This window comes from Procambarus clarkii, chromosome 29 (genome assembly GCF_040958095.1).
Source record: "Procambarus clarkii isolate CNS0578487 chromosome 29, FALCON_Pclarkii_2.0, whole genome shotgun sequence".
Classification (NCBI taxonomy): Eukaryota; Metazoa; Arthropoda; class Malacostraca; order Decapoda; family Cambaridae; genus Procambarus; species Procambarus clarkii.
The window spans coordinates 15,506,734-15,533,576 of NC_091178.1; the positions used below are offsets into that span (position 1 = coordinate 15,506,734).

A 26,843-nucleotide genomic window follows, 5' to 3' on the forward strand; every position below is an offset into this window, starting at 1 on the left:
ATCGGTCTGGCTCAGTGTGGAAATCATATATAGGTTACACAGTGTTTATCTTGCGAGGAGGTCTTAAAGAAATATCCCTGGCGAGTACTGACGGACAGTGTATCAACACCACAACTGACTACACTCAATAATTTACACCAGATATACACGAGGACCACAGCAACTTTCCTTGAACTAACACACCCGGACGCTCAATGTAGCGATGCGAAAGTAACGAGGTAACCTGACGCCCAGGCACGTAATATACAGTCAGGATCCTTCCCCAGTTAATGAAGGCACCTGATTCACATTTTGCACCAGGAAATAACTGCATATTCTATCAGTGACAGCCTCGGAGGGCTTGCTTCATCACGTGAGGCCACGATGCCGTCTCCGCCGCCCTGGTGCCGGCGACCACCGCACACGCCTCACTAATACCTAGTTATTCCACCAGTGAAGAGCAACTTAAACGCTGATAATATATTTATATGTCCGCACGGGGAACGTAGTTGCAGAGATGGTGCGGTGGCCGTTCAGGAAGACAAAGGTGAGTGGCGTTACCTTCCTGTTGCTGCCACATTTTGGCGGATTTGAGCGTTCACACATGTAAACACACACACACACACACACACACACGTGTACACACACACACACACACGTGTACACACACCCACACACATGCACACACACACACAAAGGGCCAGGGTTCAATACTCGGCCGAAGCAGAAACAAATGGGCAGAGTTTATTTCACCTGATCATTCTGTTCACCTAGCAGTAAACAGGTAACTGGAAATTAGACAGCTACTAAGGCAGCTTCCTGGGGATGTGAATGTATATGTGTGTGTATATGTGTGTGTGTTAGAGAGAAATATATGTGTGGACATAATACAGGACAAATAAACTGGTTAGAAAGGCGGGTTCCAAGGGCTAATATCTCGATTCTGCAGGCACAAGATGTAAATACAAATAGGAAATACACACACACACACACACACACACACACACACACACACACACACACACACACACACACATTTGGGAGGAGAGACCAAAGAGCCCAAGGTCAACCCTCGTAAGCACATACGAGCTCACACAAACTCAACTGAACCTTTTTTAGACGTCTATTTTGTTACACATTCTCTCGTCGTCCGGACAAATGTGTGCAACATTTCGACAACACCAAATATGTCTAATGCCTCACACTCTTAGAGTACCAGTTACGTGTAAGACTTGAGAACGTCACATACCGGAGAACAAAAAGTACTAAAAAAAAAAAAAAAAAAGAGTCACGGAATACGGTAATATCTAAGTCATGCCTTAAAACATTCCATACCAAAGATTTTCTGGTGAAATGAATACCGTGAAGAATTACGAGTGACAACCAACCACCAGATCGTCCCCTGGCCACGCCCACCTATCCCCATCTTACCCATCCCCTGTCCACCTGTCCCCACCCCAGGTCCTCCTACGTGATACACTCCACTATCCTCCCCCACTTGCAACACCGAGGGCATGGTGGCAATGGGCGGGGAGGGGGTAGGAGAGCTTATCACATACATGTGTTATCAGTGTATACTGCCCCCCCCCCGCCCCCCTACTCTTATCTCCCCATAGCACCCAACTTCAACACTTACCGTGCCACTAAACATTCACCCATCCTCCCCACCCCCTTCAACCCATCCTCCCCACCCCCTTCAACCCATCCTCCCCACCCCCTTCAACCCATCCTCCTGTTTTGATGGTACTTTTTGGAACTATGTGGACAATCGTAAACATATTGACGCAATGGACAGATAGAAGAGTTTGGTACTATTCACTGTATATGCAGGGGATAAGTCACAATAACGTGACTGAAGAACGTTCGACTTGAGAATGGCCCAGGACGGACCGAAACGTCGTCGTCCCTTCACCTTCTAGTGTGTGGTCTGGTCAACATTCACTCTATAGTTTCCAGAAAAGCTACAACTAAAATCCAAACTTAAATATTCCTAGTCCTAGTATAGCATACATATGCACTATGTTAGCCCTCACATAGCGTGAATTAGGCCTTAAATGGTTAGGTTTAATTAGTAACATAAACACAAAAATTTTCCTGTTTGTCCAAATTCAATAGTAAATTCTACTTTCTAATTGTCCAACCCAAGACTCTTCTACAAATTAGAGGTATTATCAAGCAACATCACCGTGACAAGGTACCTGAGGAAAGGAGGATAGAAGAACAAATCAGACAATCTGTACGGTGGAACAATGTGGTTGCTGCTGGCAATCCCAATCATTATGGACGAAGAGAAGGTGGCCGCGGGAGAGAATTAATAATAGCAAGAATTTGTCTTGGATTCAAATATCCATGGAGATTCGGGATGGAAACAACAGTTGAGCAGCGAAGCTGCAGAATCTTTGGTGAAAGTGACGGACACCGCCTTGACCACTATCTGAGAGAATGTGAACATCTAAGAGACATTAGAAATATGTGTAGAACAAACAAATCCACAAGGGCAGTGACGAGGATTCGAACCTGCGTCCAAGAGCATCCCAGACGCTGCCTTAATCGACTGAGCTGATCTGGGATGCTCTCGGACGCAGGTTCGAATCCTCGTCACGGCCCTTGTGGATTTGTTCATTTGATGCATGACGCAATTGTCATTTCTGTGTGTAATGTGTAGAATAATAAATCCCTACATTGTTTGAGATTGGAAAATACTATTTGTTAAATATAGATACTGTTGATAAGATTCCCCTATTTTGCACCCGAATAATAAGACGAATTTTAGGGGTTGACAAATGTTAATCTCCTTGTTACGCTGTTCACCTGAGACAGTTAAGCAAGTCCCATCTGTGTCTAGGTACAAGTGACAGGATGAACAACCCAGCGAGTTTTCTTCCTGTTGGAGAGTGTTGTACATGCTGCTATGGCGGTATGTCCACTCCCTCGGAGCAAAATTATTAAAAGAATAATGCCTTCCGTGCTGACACGTGGTATGGTGATGGACTGCTGATTGGTAATCAGGATTCGTTGGCGGGTATGACGCACCTGGTGATCAAAGTCCTCTCGTTGGCGTTTCACACACGCTTTCAGATAGTTCACGTTGGGGAGGACCACACACTTGAAGATCCTGCAGCAAGACAAGTCGAACAACACGCACCTGAAGTCTTGTTACCTTGACAAACCATGTTGCGGCGATCACGCGGACAGCACTGTGGCAACGCTTGACAATGTTCAACCCGACCTCGACTCACGTCCATTACATCCAGCTGTCGACCCCACAGAAGCATTCATAAATTTGTACATACTGTTCATTCAAAACGGGAATTTTCTCAAATATAAATTAATAATATAATATATTAGCAGCATATTGTGCATATATAGGCATAGGTTAGGTTAGGTGTTTAGGTTCGGTTAGGGGTTATTTGTATTTGTAGTACGTGGGTGAAGCGTTTACAGCGTTGTGGTTCGAACAAAATTCGTCAGTGAAGCGCTTGTTCCAGAAGTGTTCGAACGTCAACAGTTGTGAGTCGTGTGTAAACTGTTTTTCATTCGTAAACAGGGGGTTTGGCGGGTGCATGGAATCACTTTTGGATCTTTGTTTGGAGGACGGGCTGCCAAACCCGCTGTTTATGAATGAAAAACGGTTTACACGCGACTCACAACTGATGACGTTCGAACACTTCCGGAACAAGTGCTTCACACAGAGACCAAACCTGCTTGATCTATTTATTAACGATTTCATGAGATGCACTCTTGGAGGCGAGCACTCAGGACGGACACACTGTTATCCACTCAACTCGCCTCATTAACACTTGTGGAAGTTGACTCCCACCCCAAGTGTGTGCGTGTACTATTTATGCTTGCAGGATCGAACTGTTAGCTCTTGGACCCCGCCTTTGTAACTTGTCGCGTGTCTAATGTACTTACTGTGTACTGTATACTCACCTAGTTGTGCTTGCTTCATTACCTCCACTTCCACATCAACCCATTTACACCCAAGACTCACACTGAACAAGTGTTTCCTTACACCCAGATCATGTATACCAGTACACAAAATAATGGGTTGAATAAATAAATATATTAGCAAATGTAAAATTAAAGTAATTGATCGAAGGTCGAGAGGTCGTACCTTTGACCTAATCTAACTCTTAGTTCTCTTTGTCCACTGACGCTGTCCGGCTGACGCCTGCTGACAGCAGCAGTTGGTGACCACTCGGACGGTGCTGGTGAACCGCCAGGCACCGGAGGAGATGACGGAGCCGCCCGCACCGCCCCGCTACTGCCACAACAGGATCAAGACCTCCAAGGTGAATAGCACTTTCTCTGTAACTAGCTGACATTGTATCTATAAGGTGTGAAGGACTGAAGAAATTGTTTATGTAATAATCTAAGATGAGGTCTGATAAAGACCTTTTGTGCCCTCTGTAATGCTTTTGCGCTACCGCTCACAGGATGAGTATGGTGCACAATAAACTAGCCGCCTTCGGCGGCAACAATCAATCAAATCAAGGTGAAAAGCTTGTTGTCTCCTGGGTGGGACGCCACACCTGGCTGCCACGGCGGCATGTGTGTCGCCTGTGTTAGTGTCGCCTGTGTCAGTGTCGCCTGTGTCAGTGTCGCCTGTGTCAGTGTCGCCTGTGTTAGTGTCGCCTGTGTCAGTGTCGCCTGTGTCAGTGTCGCCTGTGTTAGTGTCGCCTGTGTCAGTGTCGCCTGTGTCAGTGTCGCCTGTGTCAGTGTCGCCTGTGTCAGTAGCGGTCAGTGCCATCTGTATCAGTTGCTGTGAGTGTCGTCTGTACCTCACATGAGCGTGCTCAGGGTTTTTTGTACAATTAGAAGACAATGTGGCATACATCAGTGGATGTTGGTTCCTGGTTCCCTGGTTCCTGTTAACAGGAACCAAGGAAAGCCATGTAGGCAGAGAGGAGTGTGGCAGGAGGGGTCACTGTGTCCCGTATCAGCAGTAATATAGGGATTAAGATCACCAAACATACCGGTGGGCTTCACACCACACTCGGTGCTGACAAAAGCTGATCTCTATTCACAGTAGCTTTTGCGAGCACTAATGTAGCGCCTCTTATCTCCCTTATCGCTGGAGACAGGCGTTGCCTTGGTAGCTGCCTCAGTCACTCGTGAAGCTCCAAAAGATCTCATTATCTGTGTATCTTCCCATAGTGTTATCATGTAATGTTAACGTGGCTGAATACGTTTTCATGACCGAATTCACACTCTTAATATTCGATGCGACAGAGATCGATATTAATCATCTGCTCTGTCTGTGTCTGTCCGTCCGCAACCCGTCCTCAGACAAAAGTCCATTCCATCCAGCGGCCGACCCCAAAGACGCATTCGTAAATTCTACCATGCTGTTCATTCAAAGCAAGACTTTTTTCAAATATAAATAAATATTGGAATATATTAACATATTGTGCATATTTAGGCATTGGTCAGGTGTTTAGGTTCTTTCAGCGATTATTTGTATTTGTAGTATGTGGGTGAAGCATTTACAGCGTTGTGGTTCGGAAAGTCTTCAGCGAAGCCATTGTTCGAGATGTGTTCGAACGTCATAAGTTGCGAGTCGTGTGTAGAACCGTTTTTCATTCATAAACGGGGGGGTTTGGCGGGTGGATGGAATGGATTTTGGGCCTTTGTTTAGAGGACGGGATGCACAGGCAACAGCACTAACAGCCTCGTCAGAGACTCACGGCTGACGTGGTAACCAAGTAACCCCAAACCCCGACTCTCACAGCTGTTCCATCACAACAAATCCATGTTGGACACGCCAATAAACTTTATCATCCCTCTCATCCTTCATTTCCTGTATGTCCACCTCCCATTACTCTCCTATCCTCTTCCCCTTCCATACAAAATCCTTTGGTCACAAATTCAAATTCAGTGGGACCGAACTCACTAACTCCAGAGTTTGAGCCTACCGTATTGCTAAAAAATTTTGCATTTCTCTCATAAAAGTATTTCATTGCTATCCCCTGGTTCGTGATATTTTTATTTGTAGTTATTTATTGTGAATGAACATGTAGTGTGTCGCAGACCTGTGTTGAGGTGGATCAGAGATGCCTGTTCTGTAATGTACATGTAAACGTTACCTTGTTCTGATAAGATGAGAATACATAAAATTCAGTTCTAGAGTAACATTTGTAACCATGATAAAAATCTACTCGTTCAAATGAGTACCAGTCAATCTTACAGGAAGCTGTCCAGCGCTATATAAACTCAGGCGTCAGATACATTCTAGTGAACATAATATATTCAGGAACAACAAGGTAGGTCAGGCTGAAGCTCACTTACCGGGTACAGGAATAAGAACAGCTGCGTTTGAAGTTACAGAGCAATACAGGTACAGGTATAGTGAGACGCTCAATAAGTTGCCTCCACTTCCTCGTTACAGTACTCCATCCTCAACTTCATCCCCAAGAACCTCTTTGAGCAGTTCCGACGGATTGCCAACTTCTACTTCCTGTGTGTGGCCATAATACAGGTGAGGTGCGGTGCTCCGGATGGCTGTAGCTGCAGTGTAATACAAAATAAACAATAAAGGATTAACAAGAATTATACTTAATTAGAGTATCATTTTTTCAGGAATAGTAACAATTCCTGGCCCTTGACTTAGAATTATTAATCTATATATAAACCATACTTTTGTAGTAAATGATTAGCACACTTAATTATATTTTTGTTTATCAAAAGTAAAGTGTTCGACATTACTGCATCTTGATTAGTTAAGATAACTGTTGGTCTAGTTTCTGAAGCCCATTAAGTAACTCTGTAGCCCGTCCACCATATCCCAACGGGTGGATATATGAAATACACAATTGTATGCATAAACTAAGCACCTTGACAATTTCCGGAGGGAACATTTCATGCCGCGCATACTGATGTTCTTGGCTTGTCTGGGCTGTCTGTGGTGCAGTTGTTCATCGACAGTCCGGTGTCACCGATGACGAGCATCCTGCCGCTGGTGTTCGTGGTGGCGGTGACGGCGGTGAAGCAGGGCTACGAGGACTGGCTCCGTCACCGAGAGGACAACAAGGTCAACAACGCCGCCTCCAGAGTCCTGCGGGACGGTGTCGTTACGGTGAGTACTGTGAATAGAAGCTAAGCGTTGACGTACGAGTTAGAAATATTAACATAGCAAGGTGACATGGTTCTGGCGGCTTATCTGCTAGGAACTGTGCTAAAATAAAAATTAGGTCAGCTGAAAGAAGCGAAAAATGGGATTTAATTTTGCAGCAGGGAAGCAACACAGAGTGGAAGGACTTGATAACAATGATTCTCTACTAGCTCACTTGGGAACTATGATGTGTAATTGCTCCATGTAATGTGACCAGGACCTGCGCACGAAGGACATCGAGGTCGGGGACATCGTAGAGATAGCGTCAGACGAGCAGTTCCCCTGCGACTTGCTACTCCTCATGTCCACTGACTCTGAGGGCAAGTGTAGTGTCACGACCGCCAACCTTGACGGAGAAACCAACCTTAAGGTAGATTAGCAGATGAGGAGTCACAATAACGTGGCAGAAATATGTTGACCAAAACACACTAGAAAGTGAAGGGACGACGACGTTTCGGTCCGTCCTGGACCATTTTCAAGTCGATTGTGAATGATTAAAACGTCGTCGTCCCTTCACTTTCTAGTGTGTTTTGGTCAACTTAAGGTAGGTAAGCTGGGCGTCAGTAAGTGTCAATGTGGCACCATGACGTCTTGGTGTATCTCAACACGCACTCATCAACTCTATATATAATTGTAAGAGAATATACCAGTTGTCCTCTGGTGTGACTAGCATAGAGTATCTGTGTAAGCTGTTTGTACCTCATGTCATTTCGTGAAAAGTATTTTGCTGTCAACGTGTTCTAATATGATGAAGTTGATGATATGACGATCTTTTTTCCTGAAACATTCTTCCTCTCGTTCACCCCCCTCCCTCCTCTTAACCCCTGCGCTCTCTCCCCTTCACCCTTCTTACTCCTCAGACCTTCCTGTGCCCCGAGAAGACCAGTTACCTGACCGACGTGGACGACCTGTGGAGACTGAGGGCCATCATAGAGTGCCAGGTCAGTTCTAGACGCCACGAGGTAAGTGCGAGGTCACTCAGTGTCAGTGCCAGGTCATGCAAGTTATTACCAGACTTTGCAAAGTCAGTGTCAGGTCACCAAAGATGTCCGTATACCATTTAACAGTAAATATGAGATCATTTCAGCTTAGAGAAGTACAGAGTAGTCACATATACCCATCGTCAGTCAAGAAGAAATGTCTAATAGGACATTTATGAGTGTTTTGCATAGATTACAACGCTCTGTCCACGTACATACTTGTTTACATATAAGAAACGCAACATAATATTTACAGTAAGCAAAATGTATAATATCATTTGGACGAGAAATATAAGTAAAATATCTAATCTTGCTTAAATTTCCATATAAAATATGCCATATATGTTACTTATGAACTGGATTACAGCATAAGTCTTAATAAAATAACATTTCGCTTCAGCTGCCGCACCCGAACCTGTACGACTTCAAGGGTCGGCTGGAGGTATACCGGGGGGCCGGAGTGCCCGACACGGCCTCCCTGGCCACGGAGAACCTCCTCCCCAGGGGCGCCAGACTCAAGAACACCTCCACCGTCTATGGTCAGTTGGGCTCTATCTCTGTTTGTCTCTGTCTATGTCTGTCTGTCAGTTGAGCACCAATGTTTTGCCTCCACTCCTGCACTACCACTGAGCTTGCCTCCACTTACAGGGGTCGCAGTATACACAGGAGAAGAGACCAAGATGGCTCTCAACTCCAAGATGACTGGGAACAAGTTCTCCACAGTGGAGAAGTGAGTATCCTCTTTGGCCCTGAGTTCCCTTCAGCACTCTGTGTTCAAAGTGGACAGCAATGAACACGAAAGTTACGTAGTTGTCATGATCCGGTCCAGTGTGAACAGTTTATATATGTGTATAATGTCTTTCTTTAAATGTTGACAGTGAGTGGTTGAAGAAAGAGAATGAAAGAGTTATCATTTTACAAGGATGGCAATTAGAGCCGCCAATAACAGTAATAACCGCTAGAAATAACAAGAGGCAATAGTTATAATGTCAGTCAATATCATTTGTAACAGTCACTGATATAACCACAACCAATTGCAATAAAAACTACCGCAATCAATAACAACCATTAGAAATAACAGCTACTACTAGCAATAACAGCAACAAGAAATAACCCACAAGCAAAACAGCAATAAAATAAATCAAAATAACAACCACAATTATCAGCAAAAATAATTACCAACATTCCAGACCTCCAAAACTGGAAATAACACAATCAGTAACAACCTCCAGAAACAGTAACATTCACTAGCAATTACAATCCCCAACAATCAGTAACAATCTCTATAAACAGCAACAACACTTGCAAAAACAACAATCGCCAGCAATAGCTACAACTACCTCCCACAACCAAGTCTGTCAATAATTACCTCCATTAACAATAATCACAGTTACGATTAATGCCAAATTACAAGAAGTAATAACACAATCACAACTAGGAGAAGCTATCACAACTGCCCACAATAACTAATAAATCAACCAACTCCAGATATCATTAACTATAGCAGCAACCATTGGGCTTTATCGTATCTACCAACAATAATCTCCAAGTGAACAAATAATAATGTGTTTTGCAGGTCCATGAACAACTTCCTGGTGTTCTTCCTGGTGATGCTGGTGCTGGAGATCATCATCTGCACCGTCCTCAAGTATCAGCTGTACGACCTCGCTGTCATGAGTGAGTTCCAGACCAGGGAGACTACAGGATGCTACTCACACACTCACACGAAGACACACATGAAGATACTCTCACACACACACACACACACACACACACACACAACAAATCACTGGCAACAGGGGAACTGCCAGATACTTGGAAAGCAGCTAACGTAGTCCCGATATACAAGAAAGGGGATAGACAGGAGGCACTGAACTACAGGCCAGTGTCCCTAACCTGCATACCATGCAAGCTGATGGAGAAGATTGTGCGAAAAAAACTAGTGGAGCATCTGGAGCGAAGGAACTTTGTAACACAGCATCAACATGGGTTCAGGGATGGCAGGTCCTGCCTCACAGGGTTACTTGAATTCTACGACCAGGCAACAAAAATAAGGCAAGAAAGAGAAGGGTGGGCAGACTGCATATTTTTGGATTGTCAGAAAGCCTTTGATACAGTGCCACACAAGAGGCTAGTGCGAAAGTTGGAGATGCAGGCTGGAGTGAGAGGGAAGGTACTCCGGTGGATAGAGGAATACCTAAGCAACAGGAGACAACGAGTCTGTGTGAGGGGTGAGGTCTCAGAGTGGCGAAACGTCACAAGTGGAGTCCCGCAGGGGTCAGTCCTTGGACCTATACTGTTTCTGGTATATGTAAATGATCTCCCAGAGGGTATAGATTCGTTCCTCTCAATGTTTGCCGACGATGCAAAAATTATGAGGAGGATTGAAACAGAGGATGATAGTAGGAGGCTACAAGATGACCTGGATAGACTGAGTGAATGGTCCAACAAATGGCTGTTGAAGTTCAACCCGAGTAAATGCAAAGTAATGAAACTAGGCAGTGGAAACAGGAGGCCAGGCACAGGATACAGAATAGGAGATGAAGTACTTAATGAAACAGACAGAGAGAAAGATCTAGGAGTTGATATCACACCAAACCTGTCTCCTGAAGCCCACATAAAGAGAATAACGTCTGCGGCATATGCGAGGCTGGCTAACATCAGAACGGCGTTCAGGAACCTGTGTAAGGAATCATTCAGAATCTTGTACACCACATATGTAAGACCAATCCTGGAGTATGCGGCCCCAGCATGGAGCCCGTACCTTGTCAAGCACAAGACGAAGCTGGAAAAAGTCCAAAGGTATGCTACTAGACTAGTCCCAGAACTAAGAGGCATGAGTTATGAGGAAAGGCTGCGGGAAATGCACCTCACGACACTGGAAGACAGAAGAGTAAGGGGGGACATGATCACAACCTACAAAATCCTCAGGGGAATCGACCGGGTAAACAAGGACGAACTTTTCAACACTGGTGGGACGCGAACAAGGGGACACAGGTGGAAGCTGAGTACCCAAATGAGCCACAGAGACGTTAGAAAGAACTTTTTCAGTGTCAGAGTAGTTAGCAAATGGAATGCATTAGGAAGTGATGTGGTGGAGGCTGACTCCATTCACAGTTTCAAATGTAGATATGATAGAGCCCAATAGGCTCAGGAATCTGTACACCAGTTGATTGACGGTTGAGAGGCGGGACCAAAGAGCCAGAGCTCAACCCCCGCAAGCACAATTAGGTGAGTACAATTAGGTGAGTACACACACACACACACACACACACACACACACACACACACACACACACACACACACACACACAATAGACTCAGGAACCTGTACAGCAGTTGATTGATAGTTGAGAGGTAGGATCAAAGAGCCGAAGCTCAACCCTTGCAAGCACAACTAGGTAAACCACACACACACATGAAAATATTCATACAAAAATATGTTTCCATGTGTCCTTATCGGACTCTGTGATTAAGCCCCATTAATGCTTTTTATCCAAGTACTTCTCGCATGATTCTAGAACCCAATGACTCTTGAAGTGTTAAATACTAGATCTTCCCATAACCAAAACATTGTATTGGACTAGGTATTGGGTAACAAAAGCATTTCATTAATTGCAGATTAGTGTTTTCCAAAAAATATAATATCAGGATCCTTAAATTGTTTAATACTTCGTACCATTTAATAATCGAAGCATTAAATGTTATACTAAATATGAGTTCTTATGTGCAGGCGACGTTTCGGTCCGTCCTGGACCATTATAAAGTCGTCAGTTCTTGTGTATTTATATGTAAGGAGTGTAGAGAGGTGGTGGTGGTGAGGGTGTTGATGAGGAGTATTGTTGCTTGTATGGACAGGTAAGATGTGGTACCTGGGCTTGCCGGCAAACTACACCCTCACCTCAAGAGACGTCATTCAGGACAGTTTCTCCTTCCTCGTCATTTTCAATTACATCATTCCAATCTCCCTCTATGTGACCCTAGGTAAGTGTCGGCTCCACTGCCCATCTAAGGTAAATACCAGCATTAAGTCACTCATTTGTCCTCTATAGCTACTGAAGTGACAGCATAGAGATTACACACAGAAATCACAATTGCGTGATGCATCAAATGAACAAATCCACAAGGGCCGTGACGAGGATTCGAACCTGCGTCCGAGAGCATCCCAGACGCTGCCTAAATCGACTGAGCTACGACATGGTCGTACATGGTCGTAGCTCAGTCGATTTAGGCAGAGTCTGGGATGCTCTCGGATGCAGGTTGGAATGCTCGTCACGGCCCTTGTGGATTTGTTCATAGAGATTCCATCCTGTGTAGAACACGAATTAATTCAATATACACGACTTCCACAGAGACTGACTCTCATTTTATGACTGCAGCAATAAGAAGAGAACAATCTTTATATATTTTTGTTAAACATTTAAAGCATCTTGGACTTTTCCAAATTAGACGCGGCAGGTTATGAACGTTATATGAATGACGTTGGCTGTATAAAATAGACATCCTTGCCAAACATCTTTATGCGGTAATATTCAACCGTTGGAGGACCTCTCCAGAGATGCAGAAGTTCCTGGGCGCCATGTTCATCGGTTGGGACGACGAGCTGAGGTGTAACAAGACAGGGGAGCGATGCAAGTGCAACACTTCAGACTTGAATGAGGAGCTGGGACAGGTGAGACAACAACTGCCTCTCACTCCCGTCTACGGGCTCACCATAGCCCGTGTTACTTGGAACTTTTTGTTCCAGGTAGCGAATCTTTAACAACAACATCTCACTCCCTCATCTTGCTTACCTCACTTCATCTCGATAAGCTTTGATAAACAATGTTCCATCAGCAGATCGTTTCCGTGAATTAGTCAATTTAAGTAGTGAAACCTTAATCAAATGCCTGCACTTTCTTTTTGATTATATAATTTAAGAATAGAAATAAATATTACGTTACTCCTTTCTGAATATTCTCCACTTATCGAACTGTGTCTGTGACGTATATGTTGCAGGTACAGTACCTGTTTACGGACAAGACCGGCACGCTCACCGAGAACTGCATGAACTTTCGTCAGTGTTCTGTCTTGGGGGTGAAGTTCGTGGACGTAGACGGGGTGATGCACTCGTTCGAGGATGAGGACAACAGCAGGACCGTCCCTCTGAGCACTTTTCCTGTACGTTGAACGCGGTTACTTACCAACGTTACTCTTTCTTATTGTCTCACTGTGTATGGCACATATTAGTGCAAAGATCAGGTCATTGAAGAATGCATTAGGTCAGGTAAGAGGCAGTGATAAAGAAATAGGAGGTATTCTAATTAAGTTCTTTGGATCTGCATTTACTAGAAGAGAATTATATATTTTACCTGTAACTTAACAAGTTTGAGTAGGTGAATGGGACAAGTTGACTAGTTTAGCGGTTACTAAGGAAGATGATATTAAACAATAGACAAATTAATTCCCAACAAGCCCCCCCCCCCCCCGAGACCAGACACAGTATTTGCCAGGGTTTTTTAGATTATGAAGACGAGCTTAGGGATATGTGTCCTTGTTTAATGGCATTCCCTAGAAGAAGACAATCGACTTGAGAATGGTCCAGGACGGACCGAAACGTCGTTGTCCCTTCACTTTCTAGTGTGTGGTTTGGTCAACATTCCTTAGAAGTTTAGAGGGCATCCCCAGAACTACTGCTCTCCTGGAGTTTTGAGGACAACCCCCCAGAAATAATGCCCTCCTAGAATTTGCAGGACATTCCCAGATGTTCTGCCCTCCTGAAGTTTAGAGGGGGGAGTACTTCCGGTTAAGGTAATATAATTAATTTTGTCAGGGGACAGGCAGCCTGTGTATGAATATACGTTTCGCTTATATCAAGTTCTTACCAAAGTCTAACTACTGACCGTCCTCAGGATGCAACCCCCAGCGGTTAACTAACTCCCGGGTTCATATTTGTTACTAGGTGAACAGATGCATTAGGTAAAAGAATCCGTACCCAACTATTTCTGTTCCGCCCGAGATTCGAAGAGCCTAATCTACCTTATTATTATTATTATTATTATTATTATTATTATTATTATTATTATTATTATTATTATTATTATTATTATTATTATTATTATTATTATTATTTTTATTCCGATTGTAGGCGTCCCTGGATACCTTCCTGCAGACGCTGGCTCTGTGCCACACTGTAGAGGCGAGCCCTAAGATTAGAGCAACGACGGAGGCACAGACGACGGAGAACGGTACAGAGCTCTCCAACCTCTCGCTGGAGTACCAGGCCTCGAGCCCGGACGAGAAGGCCCTTGTGGAGGCCTGTGCAAGGTAGTGGGTGTACACTTGGGTCATACGGTGATATCAGCGCCATATTGGCACGGCTGGAGTCTAAAATTTACACTGGTGATCTGATTCAATTCTTGAGGCCGCCTAGCGTGACTCCATTCTTGAGGCCTCAAACATGGCGTCAAAGCTTATCACTATCTAAAACAAGGCTTTGGATAGTGATTGGAGCTTGGATACAGAGATTCTGTATTTCGTCTCTGTTTTCATTTTCACCTTCTGACTGAACTTGACTAGCTGAGGGCTGTGTTCTCGAGGCCTGTGAGTAAGCACCAGTGTGTGTAAGTAACGTTGAATGTTTAGTGGTGTGTGTGTGGTTCAGGTGCGTGTGTGGTTCAGGTGTGTGTGTGGTTCAGGTGTGTGTGTGGTGGTGTGTACTCACCTAGTTGTACTCACCTAGTTGTGCTTGCGGCGGCTGAGCTCTGGCTCTTTGGTCCCGCCTTTCAACTGTCAATCAACTGGTGTACAGATTCCTGAGCCTACTGGGCTCTATTATATCTGCATTTGAAACTGTGTATGAAGTCTGCTTCCACCACATCACTGCCTAATGCATTCCATTTGTTAACTACTCTGACACTGAAAAATCTTTCTAATGTCTCTGTGGCTCATTTGGGTAGCGTCCTGTATCCCATTGTGCGTGTTCCACCCGTGCTAAAGAGTTTGTCTTTGTCCACCCTGCCAATGTGTTTGTAGTGGTGTGTATGTGTTTCAGGTGTGTATGTGGTGGTGTGTGTGAGAGAGCGTCCCTGGTGAAGTCGAGTGTGTGAAGTATCACAGGGTTTGGTCGACAGGTTCGGGGTGGTGTTCGAGGGCCAGGTCAAGGGCAAGCTGCTCCTCAACGTGCGTGGTGAAACCTGCATCTTCACACGTCTTCAGGTCCTCGAGTTCGACTCAGGTCAGTAAAATATGTTGTCTGTATTAAAAGTTGTATTAATGTTGCCTGCTTCTCCCTCGCTGCCACACATTAAACTGTTCCAAACACGAGATTATCTATATACATTTCATGCAATTGTATTTCCACATTTCCTGGGTTATGTTTAAAATTAGATATTGACCCAACACGGGAAAGTGTTGAGTTAGAGTGTGGTGAAACAGAGAGTGCAAGCTTAAGATAGCAACAGCTATACACTCACTATGTTGAAGAAATATCACAGCCACCTTGAGCCCACATACAGACAGTGACCCAACTGCTTATGCACGACCAACCGGAAGTATCTAGGTTTGACACACTTTCTTCTGCCCCACCGACCTGAAGTTCCCCAGTCTGAGAAGAATGTGTGTGTCCTCAGACCGGAAGTGCATGTCGGTGGTGGTGCGAGAGGAGGCGTCGGGCAAGATCTGGCTGCTGACGAAGGGAGCCGAGAGCAGCGTATTGAAGCGATGTTGCATCAACACTCCGGAACTGGAGCGCCTCCACTACACCACCCTCTCCCACATCAACGACTACGCCATGGTGAGCAGTGATGTAGGGAGGGAGCAGGAGGGTGAGGGTGAAAAAGAGTGAGAAAGAGGACAGGTAGGTCGATAAAATGAGAGAGAGAGAGAGAGAGAGAGAGAGAGAGAGAGAGAGAGAGAGAGAGAGAGAGAGAGAGAGAGAGAGAGAGAGAGAGAGAGAGAGAGAGAGAGAGAGAGTATGTAATTCGTACATATTCGGAATTACATAATTCCATATATGTAATTCGTTTCGTTTCCAAATCAGAATTCACCCAAGTTATCTCGTTCAGCTTCCAAGTATCTATTTAATTGTTACTTCCCTGACTCCCTTCAGCTGGGTCTGCGGACGCTGGCGGTGGCCAGGAAGAGCGCTGACGAAAGGACCAGTACCAAGACTTCGCCCAACATCTCTCTCAAGCCAAGCAGGTCTGTCTTTTCCTCCAAACCTTCCGAGGATTTTAGTGCGAACATAAATGTCTTCATACCTCATATACGTCTGTAATAATATGTATTTGTAATGTATATAAATAAATATATTTTGTATGACTTCTGTACCATGGTGGTATCGTAGGAAATATGAGAGGTGGTGACCTCAGTGAACAAGAATTACTGCTGTTTTTTTATAATTTTGCTGACTTTTTTGGTTCCTTTTTGTGACCTCGTCGATGGCCTTGGTGACCATAAGTTATCTGGACTTCTTTTTGACCTAAGCAATGTGATGTTGGTGACATTACAGATGGCCTTCACAATCATTGGTGACTCCAGGTGACTGATAACTACAGGTGTCCTTCATGACTTCAAGTGCCTTTGATGATGTGTGATGACCTTGGTGACCTTGTTGATCCCTGGTGAATCTTGGCGACCTTGATGACTCCTGGTGACCTTGATCACCCCTGTATGGTGACCTTGTAGCACCAACCCAGGTTCAACATTTTCCTAGAATAATAAATAGATGTATGAATGATATACTTATTGAGGACAAAGTTAAGTACTGACTCTAAAGCTAACCATAAAATACTGAATGACAACGATATTTCTGAGCTGTGCAGAATACGATTGGAATTCGTGCACTTTGTGGCCCCATCCAAATATTCCCTCGATGAATATACACAAAGAAAGATTGGAATAGTATAATTTAGATCAGAGGCAAAGTGATATAATGAGTTAGCCATTCAGACTAACAAGGGAACAGACCTCTGACTATCGCTCCAGTCATTATGCCATCAACTCGCATACTCACCTTCTCACCTTATCATATATATATTGAGTGGTTGACAAATGAATGCATTAGGAAGTAATGTGGTGGAGGCTGACTCCATACACAGTTTCAAGTGTAGATATGATAGAGCCCAATAGGCTCAGGAACCTGTTGATTGACGGTTGAGAGGAAGGGACCAAAGAGCCAGAGCTCAACCCCCGCAAGCACAACTAGGTGAGTACCGCATGGTCATACATGTGCCATTAACATCAAATTTTAAGTCATCTCTGTTGTTTTTTTATTTAAAATAATATTTTCCGTATAACAGATCATGCCCAACTGTTATGAGCTATTTTATTTTAACTTGGAGATAAATACTCCATATTTATAATCTGAATTCCCATCCCGCTCTGATTACCAATTGGGGCTCAGGAGAAACACCCTTCTCTCTTGTCTATTTCTCCTGTGGTGGTCGATCGAAACTCCCAACGAGGAGATTTGATTAATTGATGACGATTAAGCCACCCAAGAGGTGGCACGGACATGAATAGCCCGTAAGAACGAGGAGATTGTTGTAGTTTTAGATTCAGCTACTCGGAAAAAAAAATCCAAGCAGCACGGGATATGGTGAGCCCATCGTACTTACTTGGCACAGGAGATGTACGTGTGTGTGTGAACCAGGGGAATGTTGTTGTTTAGATTCAACTACTCAGAACAAAATTTCCATATAGCTCTTGGTCCCTGGTGCTCTTGACCCTGGTGACTTCATTTTAATAATTATTGATGATCCTGGAAGCTTAATTTAAGATGTTTATGGTCCTGTTGATGCTGTTGACCCTGATGGCTCTGTCTGTGAACTTGACGGTCCAGGAAGGCTCGGTGACGCTATTGTTGAACTTTGTGCAGGTGTTGACCAGACCACACACTAGAAGGTGAAGGGCCGACGACATTTCGGTCCGTCCTGGACCATTCTCAAGACAATCGACTTGAGAATGGTCCTTGACGGACCAAAACGTCGTCGTCCCTTCACCTTCTAGTGTGTGGTCTGGTCAACTTACTTTAGGCACGTTATTGTGACTCATCGCCTGTTTGTGCAGGTGGTGGAGGACCGGGAGGCCGCGGTGAAGAAGGTGACAGACAAGATGGAGACTGAGCTAAGCCTGCTGGGAGCCACCGGGGTGGAGGACCTTCTGCAGGAGGGAGTTCAGGAGACTCTAGAGTCTCTCCGGGCGGCGGGCATCAAGGTGAGTCTCTCCGAGCGGTGCTCATTAATGTGAGTCTCTCCTGGTGTTGGGCATCTAGATGAGTCCCCGGGAAGCGGGCATCACCAGCTATGAAACCAATCATCCCCCACCGATGACATCACCCATGTGAAGTCCTCATATCTCTCACCATAATATTATTATTTTAATGGAAACTCTAAACTGAGAGTAAGGAATCTGTGGTATTGGCCTGTTGCTTCAGGAACACTTATGTTGAGAACAACTTGCTGTTGAAGTGACTGTTGACCCTCAGTGACTGTCTGCAGGCGAGAAAGTCTGCAGTCAGGCTCCCTAATGTGGCAGTCAGCTTACTGATTTCATTCCCTCCTCCTTCCGTAGGCTGATGATCCGAAGCCTCCGCCCTTATAGGGGATAGTATGCTCAACTCTTAAGTGTTGCACAGCCCCTCTCCTTCCTTGTCCCATAAGTCCCATTGTTCAGGTCTTGTATAGCATCCTCTACTCCCAGGTGTGGGTGTTGACGGGGGACAAGGTGGAGACGGCTGTCAACATCGCCTACTCCTGCGGTCACTTCAAGCGGTTCATGACTGTCCTCTCCTTGACCGGCCTCCGGGATCTTGACCACGCCGTCGCCTCCCTGCGACAGTGCCAGTATGTTCTTTGTAGTGTGATGGTCCCCTGGTGCATGGTTTGTACCGTGAGGCGCTTCATGGTGCATTGTTTGTGACGTGGGTGCTTCATGGTGCATTGTTTGTGCCGTGAGGCGCTTCATGGTGCATTGTTTGTGACGTGAGGCGCTTCATGGTGCATTGTTTGTGACGTGGGAGCTTCATGGTGCATTGTTTGTACCGTGAGGCGCTTCATGGTGCATTGTTTGTGCCGTGAGGCGCTTCATGGTGCATTGTTTGTGCCGTGAGGCGCTTCATGGTGTATTGTTTGTGACGTGGACGCTCCATGCTGCATTGTTTGTGACGTGGGTGCTTCATGGTGCATTGTTTGTGCCGTGAGGCGCTTCATGGTGCATGGTTTGTGACGTGAGGCGCTTCATGGTGCATTGTTTGTGACGTGAGGCGCGTCGTGGTGCATTGTTTGTGCCGTGAGGCGCTTCATGGTGCATTGTTTGTGCCGTGAGGCGCTTCATGGTGCATTGTTTGTGCCGTGAGGCGCTTCATGGTGCATTGTTTGTGACGTGGGTGCTTCATGGTGCATTGTTTGTGACGTGGGAGCTTCATGGTGCATTGTTTGTACCGTGGGTGCTTCGTGGTGCATTGTTTGTGATGTGGGTGCTTCATGGTGCATTGTTTGTGCCGTGAGGCGCTTCATGGTGCATTGTTTGTGACGTGGGAGCTTCATGGTGCATTGTTTGTGCCGTGAGGCGCTTCATGGTGCATTGTTTGTGACGTGGACGCTTCATGGTGCATTGTTTGTGACGTGGACGCTTCATGGTGTATTGTTTGTGACGTGGACGCTCCATGCTGCATTGTTTGTGACGTGGGTGCTTCAAGGTGCATTGTTTGTGACGTGGACGCTTCAAGGTGCATTGTTTGTGACGTGGACGCTTCAATGTGCATTGTTTGTGACGTGGACGCTTCAAGATGCATTGTTTGTGACGTGGACGCTTCAAGGTGCATTGTTTGTACCGTGAGGCGCTTCATGGTGCATTGTTTGTGACGTGGACGCTTCAAGGTGCATTGTTTGTGACGTGGACGCTTCAAGGTGCATTGTTTGTGACGTGGACGCTTCAAGGTGCATTGTTTGTACCGTGAGGCGCTTCATGGTGCATTGTTTGTGACGTGGGCGCTTCATGGTGCATTGTTTGTGACGTGGGCGCTTCATGGTGCATTGTTTGTGACGTGGGCGCTTCATGGTGCATTGTTTGTGACGTGGGCGCTTCATGGTGCATTGTTTGTGACGTGGGCGCTTCATGGTGCATTGTTTGTGACGTGGGCGCTTCATGGTGCATTGTTTGTGACGTGGGCGCTTCATGGTGCATTGTTTGTGACGTGGGCGCTTCATGGTGCATTGTTTGTGACGTGGGCGCTTCGTTATTGTTAATGACGTTCGATTTAATAAAACATTGTTTTTGACGTGGGTCATGAAACGCTGTTCGTGACGGCGCGGTGCATTATGTGTAATAAGTGGGGCTTTGTGACGTATGTTGAAGAAGCATTATTCGTTTTTTCTAATTATTATTTTAATAAAATAGGTGTCATTTTAAATCTTATTTGAGGTACTGAAATTTCTAGTGATTGAAATTGAAATTGAAATAAGTTTATTGAGGTAAAATACACACAAAGGGATGAGGTAGCTCAAGCTATTCTCACCCCGTTCAGTACAACGTGTTAGTACATACATAGACACACATCACAAACAATAAACCTGTTACCAAACATTCTGAGAGATAAACATGTACATTTCCTCCTTCACAAGTAGTATGGTATCAGAAGTACACAAATACTTTTATTGATTGATAAAGATTAAGCCACTCAAAAGATGGCACGGGCATGAATAGTCCGTAAAAAAATTCGTCAGTGATCGATAGTGAAGCCTCTTTCAAGTCTGCTGAGATACTGACGTGAAAACTGCAGACTTGCATATCAATAATCCCTATTTATCCTCCTAATTCCTAGGAGGAATTACTAGGATAAATTACTCTCGCTATTAATCCTCACTCTTACCTCACAATCACCGCGACTTTCCCCTTCTGTCGCAACTTACATCCACTAGGAAGGATTCAGAGGGCGACTCCTACTACGGGCTGGTGGTGGACGGCGCCTCACTGCAGCTGCTGTTTGATAATCTGAAGGAGGAGTTTTACAGCATTTGTCGGCGGTGCACCGCTGTCGTCTGCTGCAGGATGTCGCCCAGACAAAAAGCCGAGGTAACAATTGGAATGCTTGTCTTGTGACTATAAAGCAGATATTGTAACTGTAACAAATCGAATTGTAATGGGAGAGTAACCTTGAACGTGACCTCTTGGCGGAGGTGCTTCCTCATGCCCACTAGGTGTGACAGGAAATGAAATATTCTCTCACTAAAACATCATGACTCAACTCTATATATTAATTTACAAATAAAAGACATTTATGGCGTTACACAACGATGAGTTCAGTTATGTGAAATATATTCTTTAGACTTTTGTACTCTTGATCAGTGCATTATTGTTCTTAGATGATTATTTCTGATTTAATGTGAGTGAATGTTGTGTGCGTGCAGACGGTGCGGCTGGTGAAGACCTCGAGCGAGAGACCCGTCTGCGCTGCCATCGGGGACGGCGCCAACGACGTCTCCATGATCCAGGAAGCCCACGTTGGTCTAGGTCAGTACTTCTTCTTTTGTTTGTATTTCGTTTGAGATTTATGTCTTTTTATTGATCTTACATTTCAACCCTCTTATGTCCCTCCGTTTCTCCTCCAGTTTTAACTGTCGTCATTCGTGTCCTAACGCGTCTATCCATAACTGAAACAATTTCACTCGAGTGATTCAGAAGCCAAGAGAAGTTCGATATCCGCAAGCCTAGCGACGCCGCGGTTCGTAATGACTGATTTTTACTCAACTATAAACTATGCAAATACACAAACATTTACTTTATGTTCAACAGGTGTGATGGGTAAGGAAGGTCGGCAGGCGGTGAGGTGTTCCGACTTCGCCTTCGCCAGGTTCCGTTTCCTGAAGAGGGTGCTGCTGGTGCACGGCCACTGGTACTACGTCAGGGTCTCCACTCTCGTCCAGTACTCCTTCTACAAGAACGTCGCCTTCGTCACCCCGCAGGTTTTCTTCGCTATCTGGAGCGCCTTCTCCACTCAGGTAGGAGACCATGACAGAGGAGAGGTAGAGAGAAAAGAGAGAAAGAGAGAGAAGAGAGAGAGAGAGAGAGAGAGAGAGAGAGAGAGAGAGAGAGAGAGAGAGAGAGAGAGAGAGAGAGAGAGAGAGAGAGAGAGAGAGAGAGAGAGAGAAGGGGTGAGAAAAACGAGGAGTTTTTTTTTATTATAATTAGTATTTTGATATCCTTCATCAGAGCGTGTATGAGAGCCTGGTCCTGACCATGTTCAACATCACCTTCACATCCCTCCCCGTCATCATCTACGGCCTCTTCGACCAGAACCTCCCGCCCCAGCTGCTGCTGGACCGCCCACATCTGTATGAGAATAACGCTCTCAACTCCGCCATGTCTGGGCTCAACTTCTTCAAATGGATTTGCTTAGGTGAGGTGAAGGGGTTTCGAACTCTTTACTGTTAGTTCAACGCTGAAGATTTGAAAGCAATGTGTGGAGGTATGGGAAGGGTGTTGAGGTTTGGGAGCGAATGTGTGTGTGCTTAAACTTCCTCATTTCCCTCTGACCTCCGCCCGGCCTCCACGCCCGTAGCACTGTGGCACGCCTGCACCATGTACTTCGGGCTGATGCTGCTGTGCGCTGACGACACCTGCGGCCTGCCCGACGGCCAGACCTCAGATCTCTCACTTTTCGGCACCACCCTCGTGTCCATCTGCGTCTTCGTCGTCAACCTCAAGGTGGGCACTGTGACCAAAGCAGGGAGATGTGTCTTTTTTCAAAATGTGTAATATATGCTAATGAAAAATAGTAATTAAAAGAATAAAAATGGGAATATGATAATGATAATAATAATAATAATAATAATAATAATAATAATAATAATAATAATGATAATAATAATAATAGTGATAATAATAAACAAAGCCAGTGTTTAACATCATATATACTGACTTGCCCCCATCTGCCATGGTGAGATCAGCTGGTGCTGGAGGTGCAATATTTCACTCAGTTCTTCTTCTGGTCGATGGTTCTCACCCTTGTGGCCTACGCTGGACTCATCCTCTTCTATCAGGGTCTCATTATGTAAGTCCCCAATCTCTGATGTTCTCCCCATCCCTAGTGTCTGGTGTTGAAGTGTTCCCTCTTCTCGCGTCTTTCAAGTTCATAGTTTTATTTCCCTTATAAGTGCTCAAGTGCTAGCAAATTTCACAATTAAGGTGCCTGAAGGACGTGAAACATCTCAAATATAGGAGTCAGCATGCTGGTGGTCCTCGTATCCGTAGGTATGTCAAAATCACCGGCGACTCTCTAACTCCGAGCACAAGCTTTTGACGCGTGTAATTAGCTATTCACCATTTACAGGTGCGGAGGTTGTTTTCCAGATTTTATCATGGGTGTTAACTATACGACGCGTATTGTTGCGCATGACAGTATTGTCATGCTAATATGCCAATATTAGCATAATCTCTTCAAATCTTTTTTCTATTCATGTAAAGAATTTCCAGAGTTACCCGTGCATGTCACAAGCTCTGGTGCTTGTGAAGCTCATAATTTGTGTTTATCCGTAAATCGTATGTTCATGAATTGGTCAAGTCCAAATATCAGGCGATTTTCATTTTAACTTCATTCAACCTCTTGAATGTCTCTCATACATTCAACATAAAATAGGTCCTCACATCCGTATCTCTGTCGACCTTGCACAGAGACTTCTTCAGCAACTACGCGGTCTACTGGACGTACTATCGAATGTTCCAAAGCTCTTCTCTTATGCTGGGGTCCGTGTTGCTGGGGGTGTTGTGTCTCTTGCCTGATGTCCTCGAGAAGGTCTGCCTCTCCTTCAGCGACGTCAGAGTGCAGGATGAGCGCAGGAAGAAGGCTGCAGAGAGAAAGGTAAGGATAGACAGGGAAGGATAGACGGGGTCACTAACTCAAGGTCCCGTGTTCAAATTAGCTGCTGATTAGTGAACTCTGTTAGGCGCTATTTACTAGTGTTGGATAATGCAGGAGTCACACTCAGGTTCCTAGTAAAGCATGGCGTTACAAAGACTCAAAGTGTTATAAAATTAGTTAATGTTAGGCAACTTACTGGTCTAATATAAATGATAACTGTTCAGAAGTAATAAAGACAATACTAAAGCAAATAACCATTTGTTTAAATCTGAATTACTAATATTATAACACTATGATTCTTGGTAACTTCATGTTTTATTAGTAACTGGAGTGTGACTCCTTTATTATCCAACACTAGTAACTAGTGCCTATGGTAATTTTATTTGGTAATAAGATAAATATTTTTCTATTAAATTCCAAAATCACCATTTTAATCACAACGAACTTTACTGATAATGAATACTATGTCAACGGGTCTTTACTTGTATCTTAAAACATTATTTAGGTTAAAATAATAAATTATTTAATAATAATAAGAGTTAAGCTTTTATAAATAGGCAACACAATGTTGATTTTTATGCATTCCACTTAAAAAAGTTATTTTCAATATCAGTAGAAGGGAGAACGTCAAGTGAATAGACATAATTCACTAGGATTGTTTTCTCAGTCTTCTTCTTTCAAGCAGATGAAAACATTGAATTTCTTCTTATTTTTTCAGGAGAAAGCAATACCGGTTACTCTTCAAGCTTATATTAGCTATGTGAATGAAGCCTTTGATCCTGCAGAGGGCTCTAAGAGTTTGTGGGAAGTTACCAATAAACCACAAAGCGAGACAATCAGCCAAGAATATATGCAACAAAGAGAAAATGCAATCACAGTACAGAGGCGGACGGTTACAGAAAGTGTTAATTCAAAAGAAAATGGGACGCACATAGAAAAGAGGACATACTTAGAAAATGGGAGGCTCAAAGAGAATGGGAGACACATAGAGGATGGGACGAACATAGAGAAGGGGATGTCAGAAGACAACAAGGCCTACTCAGGGAGCCTGACGCCCTCCAGTAACGGGTCCTGGGCAAGTGACTGTGACAGCGCCATTATATGACATAAATTAACTATAGATACTGAGAAGCAATATTGCATCGAATTATATATTGTATATATAAATTATTTGTCACGATGCAGTGCTAGGTGTTTATAAATATGCCAGAGCTTTAAATAAGTCCGGAAGCAGAGTAGTCTACATGTTCGGTTCGCAACAGAGGGATCTGGATTCAATCCCCGAGCAGGCTCAAAACGATTGGGCATGTTTCCTTTCACCTGATATATAAATATATCTGTTCACCCAGCAATAAACTTGGAACCCGGGAGTTCCGCAATTGTTGTGTTGCATCCTGTGGAAGGTCAATATTTGGGCTAGGCCCTCGCCAAGGAGAACCTACATAGACCTTCATAGAACCTACATAGAACCTACATAGAACCTACATAGACCTAAATCAAGATTTCCTGTCCCTCGACAACGGTAATAAGTTCATTTAATGTTTTTAAGTGATGAAGTAAGCTGAAGTATGAAGTGAATTAGCAAATTTTAGCGTTTGTTGATCATTTACGCCTGAATAAGTTCCTCTTGAGCCCTTGAGTTTATGTCGCTCCTCATACATTATTGTCATATTATTTTAGACCTGAAATGTTTCACTATGACTCATGATTTTCAGTAGCCGGAAGATGAGCCTAAAATGGCAGCAAATATTCTGAACAATCAATATATAATATAATATAATATAATATAATATAATATATATAAATATTAGCTGTAATTAATTGTTAAAAAGAAAATAATATAAAACATAAAATAATTCGCCAACAAATCTACTGTTGAAAACTGTAGCAGAATTCAGAAATTCGAGTATTTCAAAAGTACAGTTGAGATGTTCAAAGTCTTAAATATGAATTTAATTCATTCCAATAACGAGGACGTCGTGAAGAAACAAAGTACAACTGAATACAAATCTTTGGTAAGTTTTTATGAGCATTATAAGTATATTTGAAGATAACTTTGGCACTTGAAGCCACTGTGTGTCATATTGGAGAGAGATTTATGGAAATAATAATTTTATTATTTTTACAAAGAGTGTTTCATTGGCATTTTCTTTACAGTAACGTCAATTTAATTTAATATATAACCAACCACTGGTGACCGGCCTCACCAACAATGTGCTCCTAGGGACACCTTCGGCCTCAAATCCCACTGATATAATCCTCAAGGAAAAGCTGGACGAATTGAAGAGGATGTAAGAAAGAATAGGTGTTTTGGATACACAAGATATGTTTCGTACCTTCTGGATTGTACCTGGATGGGGTTCTGGGAGTTCTACCACTATCGAAGCCCGGCCCGAGGCCAGGCACGGCCAGGTCCTTATGCCAGGGGGTCCCTACTAACCCCTGACATAACAAGTTAAAACGGTTATGTCAGGTACACACTAATATTACTAACGTTACTAATTTCTCAAAGAGAACGTAATCAGTAACGTCCCAAAGAAACTGGGAAGTTGCCACGTATGCAGAATCCACTATTCGTATAATTTCTCTCTTGTAGTACCATAAAACTTTCAATGTGAAGAATAAATACGATAAAATAGTACTTATTAATGATTACTGCACCTAAATATCCAGTAAATCAAGCGTGGCTCTCCCCACGTCGATAATGACGTAATTTGAACCAAGCATGAATAGCGTCCCGAGCCAAGAAGAGACGCTACGCTTTACAACCCGTCTTCGACTCAAGTCCATTACATCCAGCGGTCGACCCCACTGACGCATTCCTAAATTTTTACATGCTGTTCATTCAAAACAAGAATTTTCTTAAATATAAATTAATATTATAATATATTAGCATATTGTGCATATATATAGGCATAGGTTAGGTTAG

At 44.1% G+C, this 26,843-nt stretch overlaps 2 protein-coding genes across 2 annotated transcripts in view; one reads left to right on the forward strand and one right to left on the reverse strand.

The window, feature by feature from the left end:
* Positions 1-134, reverse strand: part of LOC123765092 (U-scoloptoxin(11)-Sm5a) — a 36,160-nt gene extending 36,026 nt beyond the window's left edge. Inside the window, exon 1 of the mRNA XM_069333530.1 lies at positions 1-134. Within this exon, the coding sequence (XP_069189631.1) occupies positions 1-27 (27 nt within the window). The 5' untranslated portion in view covers positions 28-134.
* LOC123765090 (phospholipid-transporting ATPase IF) lies at positions 103-26,043 on the forward strand. Its single transcript, XM_045753525.2, is given in 27 exon segments — positions 103-526; positions 4,164-4,274; positions 6,371-6,460; positions 6,893-7,057; positions 7,311-7,463; positions 7,954-8,034; positions 8,474-8,612; positions 8,722-8,803; positions 9,650-9,750; positions 11,932-12,057; positions 12,630-12,745; positions 13,072-13,233; positions 14,201-14,379; positions 15,186-15,289; positions 15,684-15,847; positions 16,163-16,201; positions 16,204-16,254; positions 18,124-18,270; positions 18,757-18,899; positions 20,976-21,129; positions 21,465-21,567; positions 21,850-22,055; positions 22,267-22,453; positions 22,616-22,761; positions 23,004-23,107; positions 23,728-23,914; positions 24,633-26,043. Coding segments are annotated over 27 exon segments (3,657 nt in total). The 5' UTR covers positions 103-496; the 3' UTR covers positions 25,020-26,043.
* The last annotated feature ends 800 nt before the right edge of the window (positions 26,044-26,843 follow it).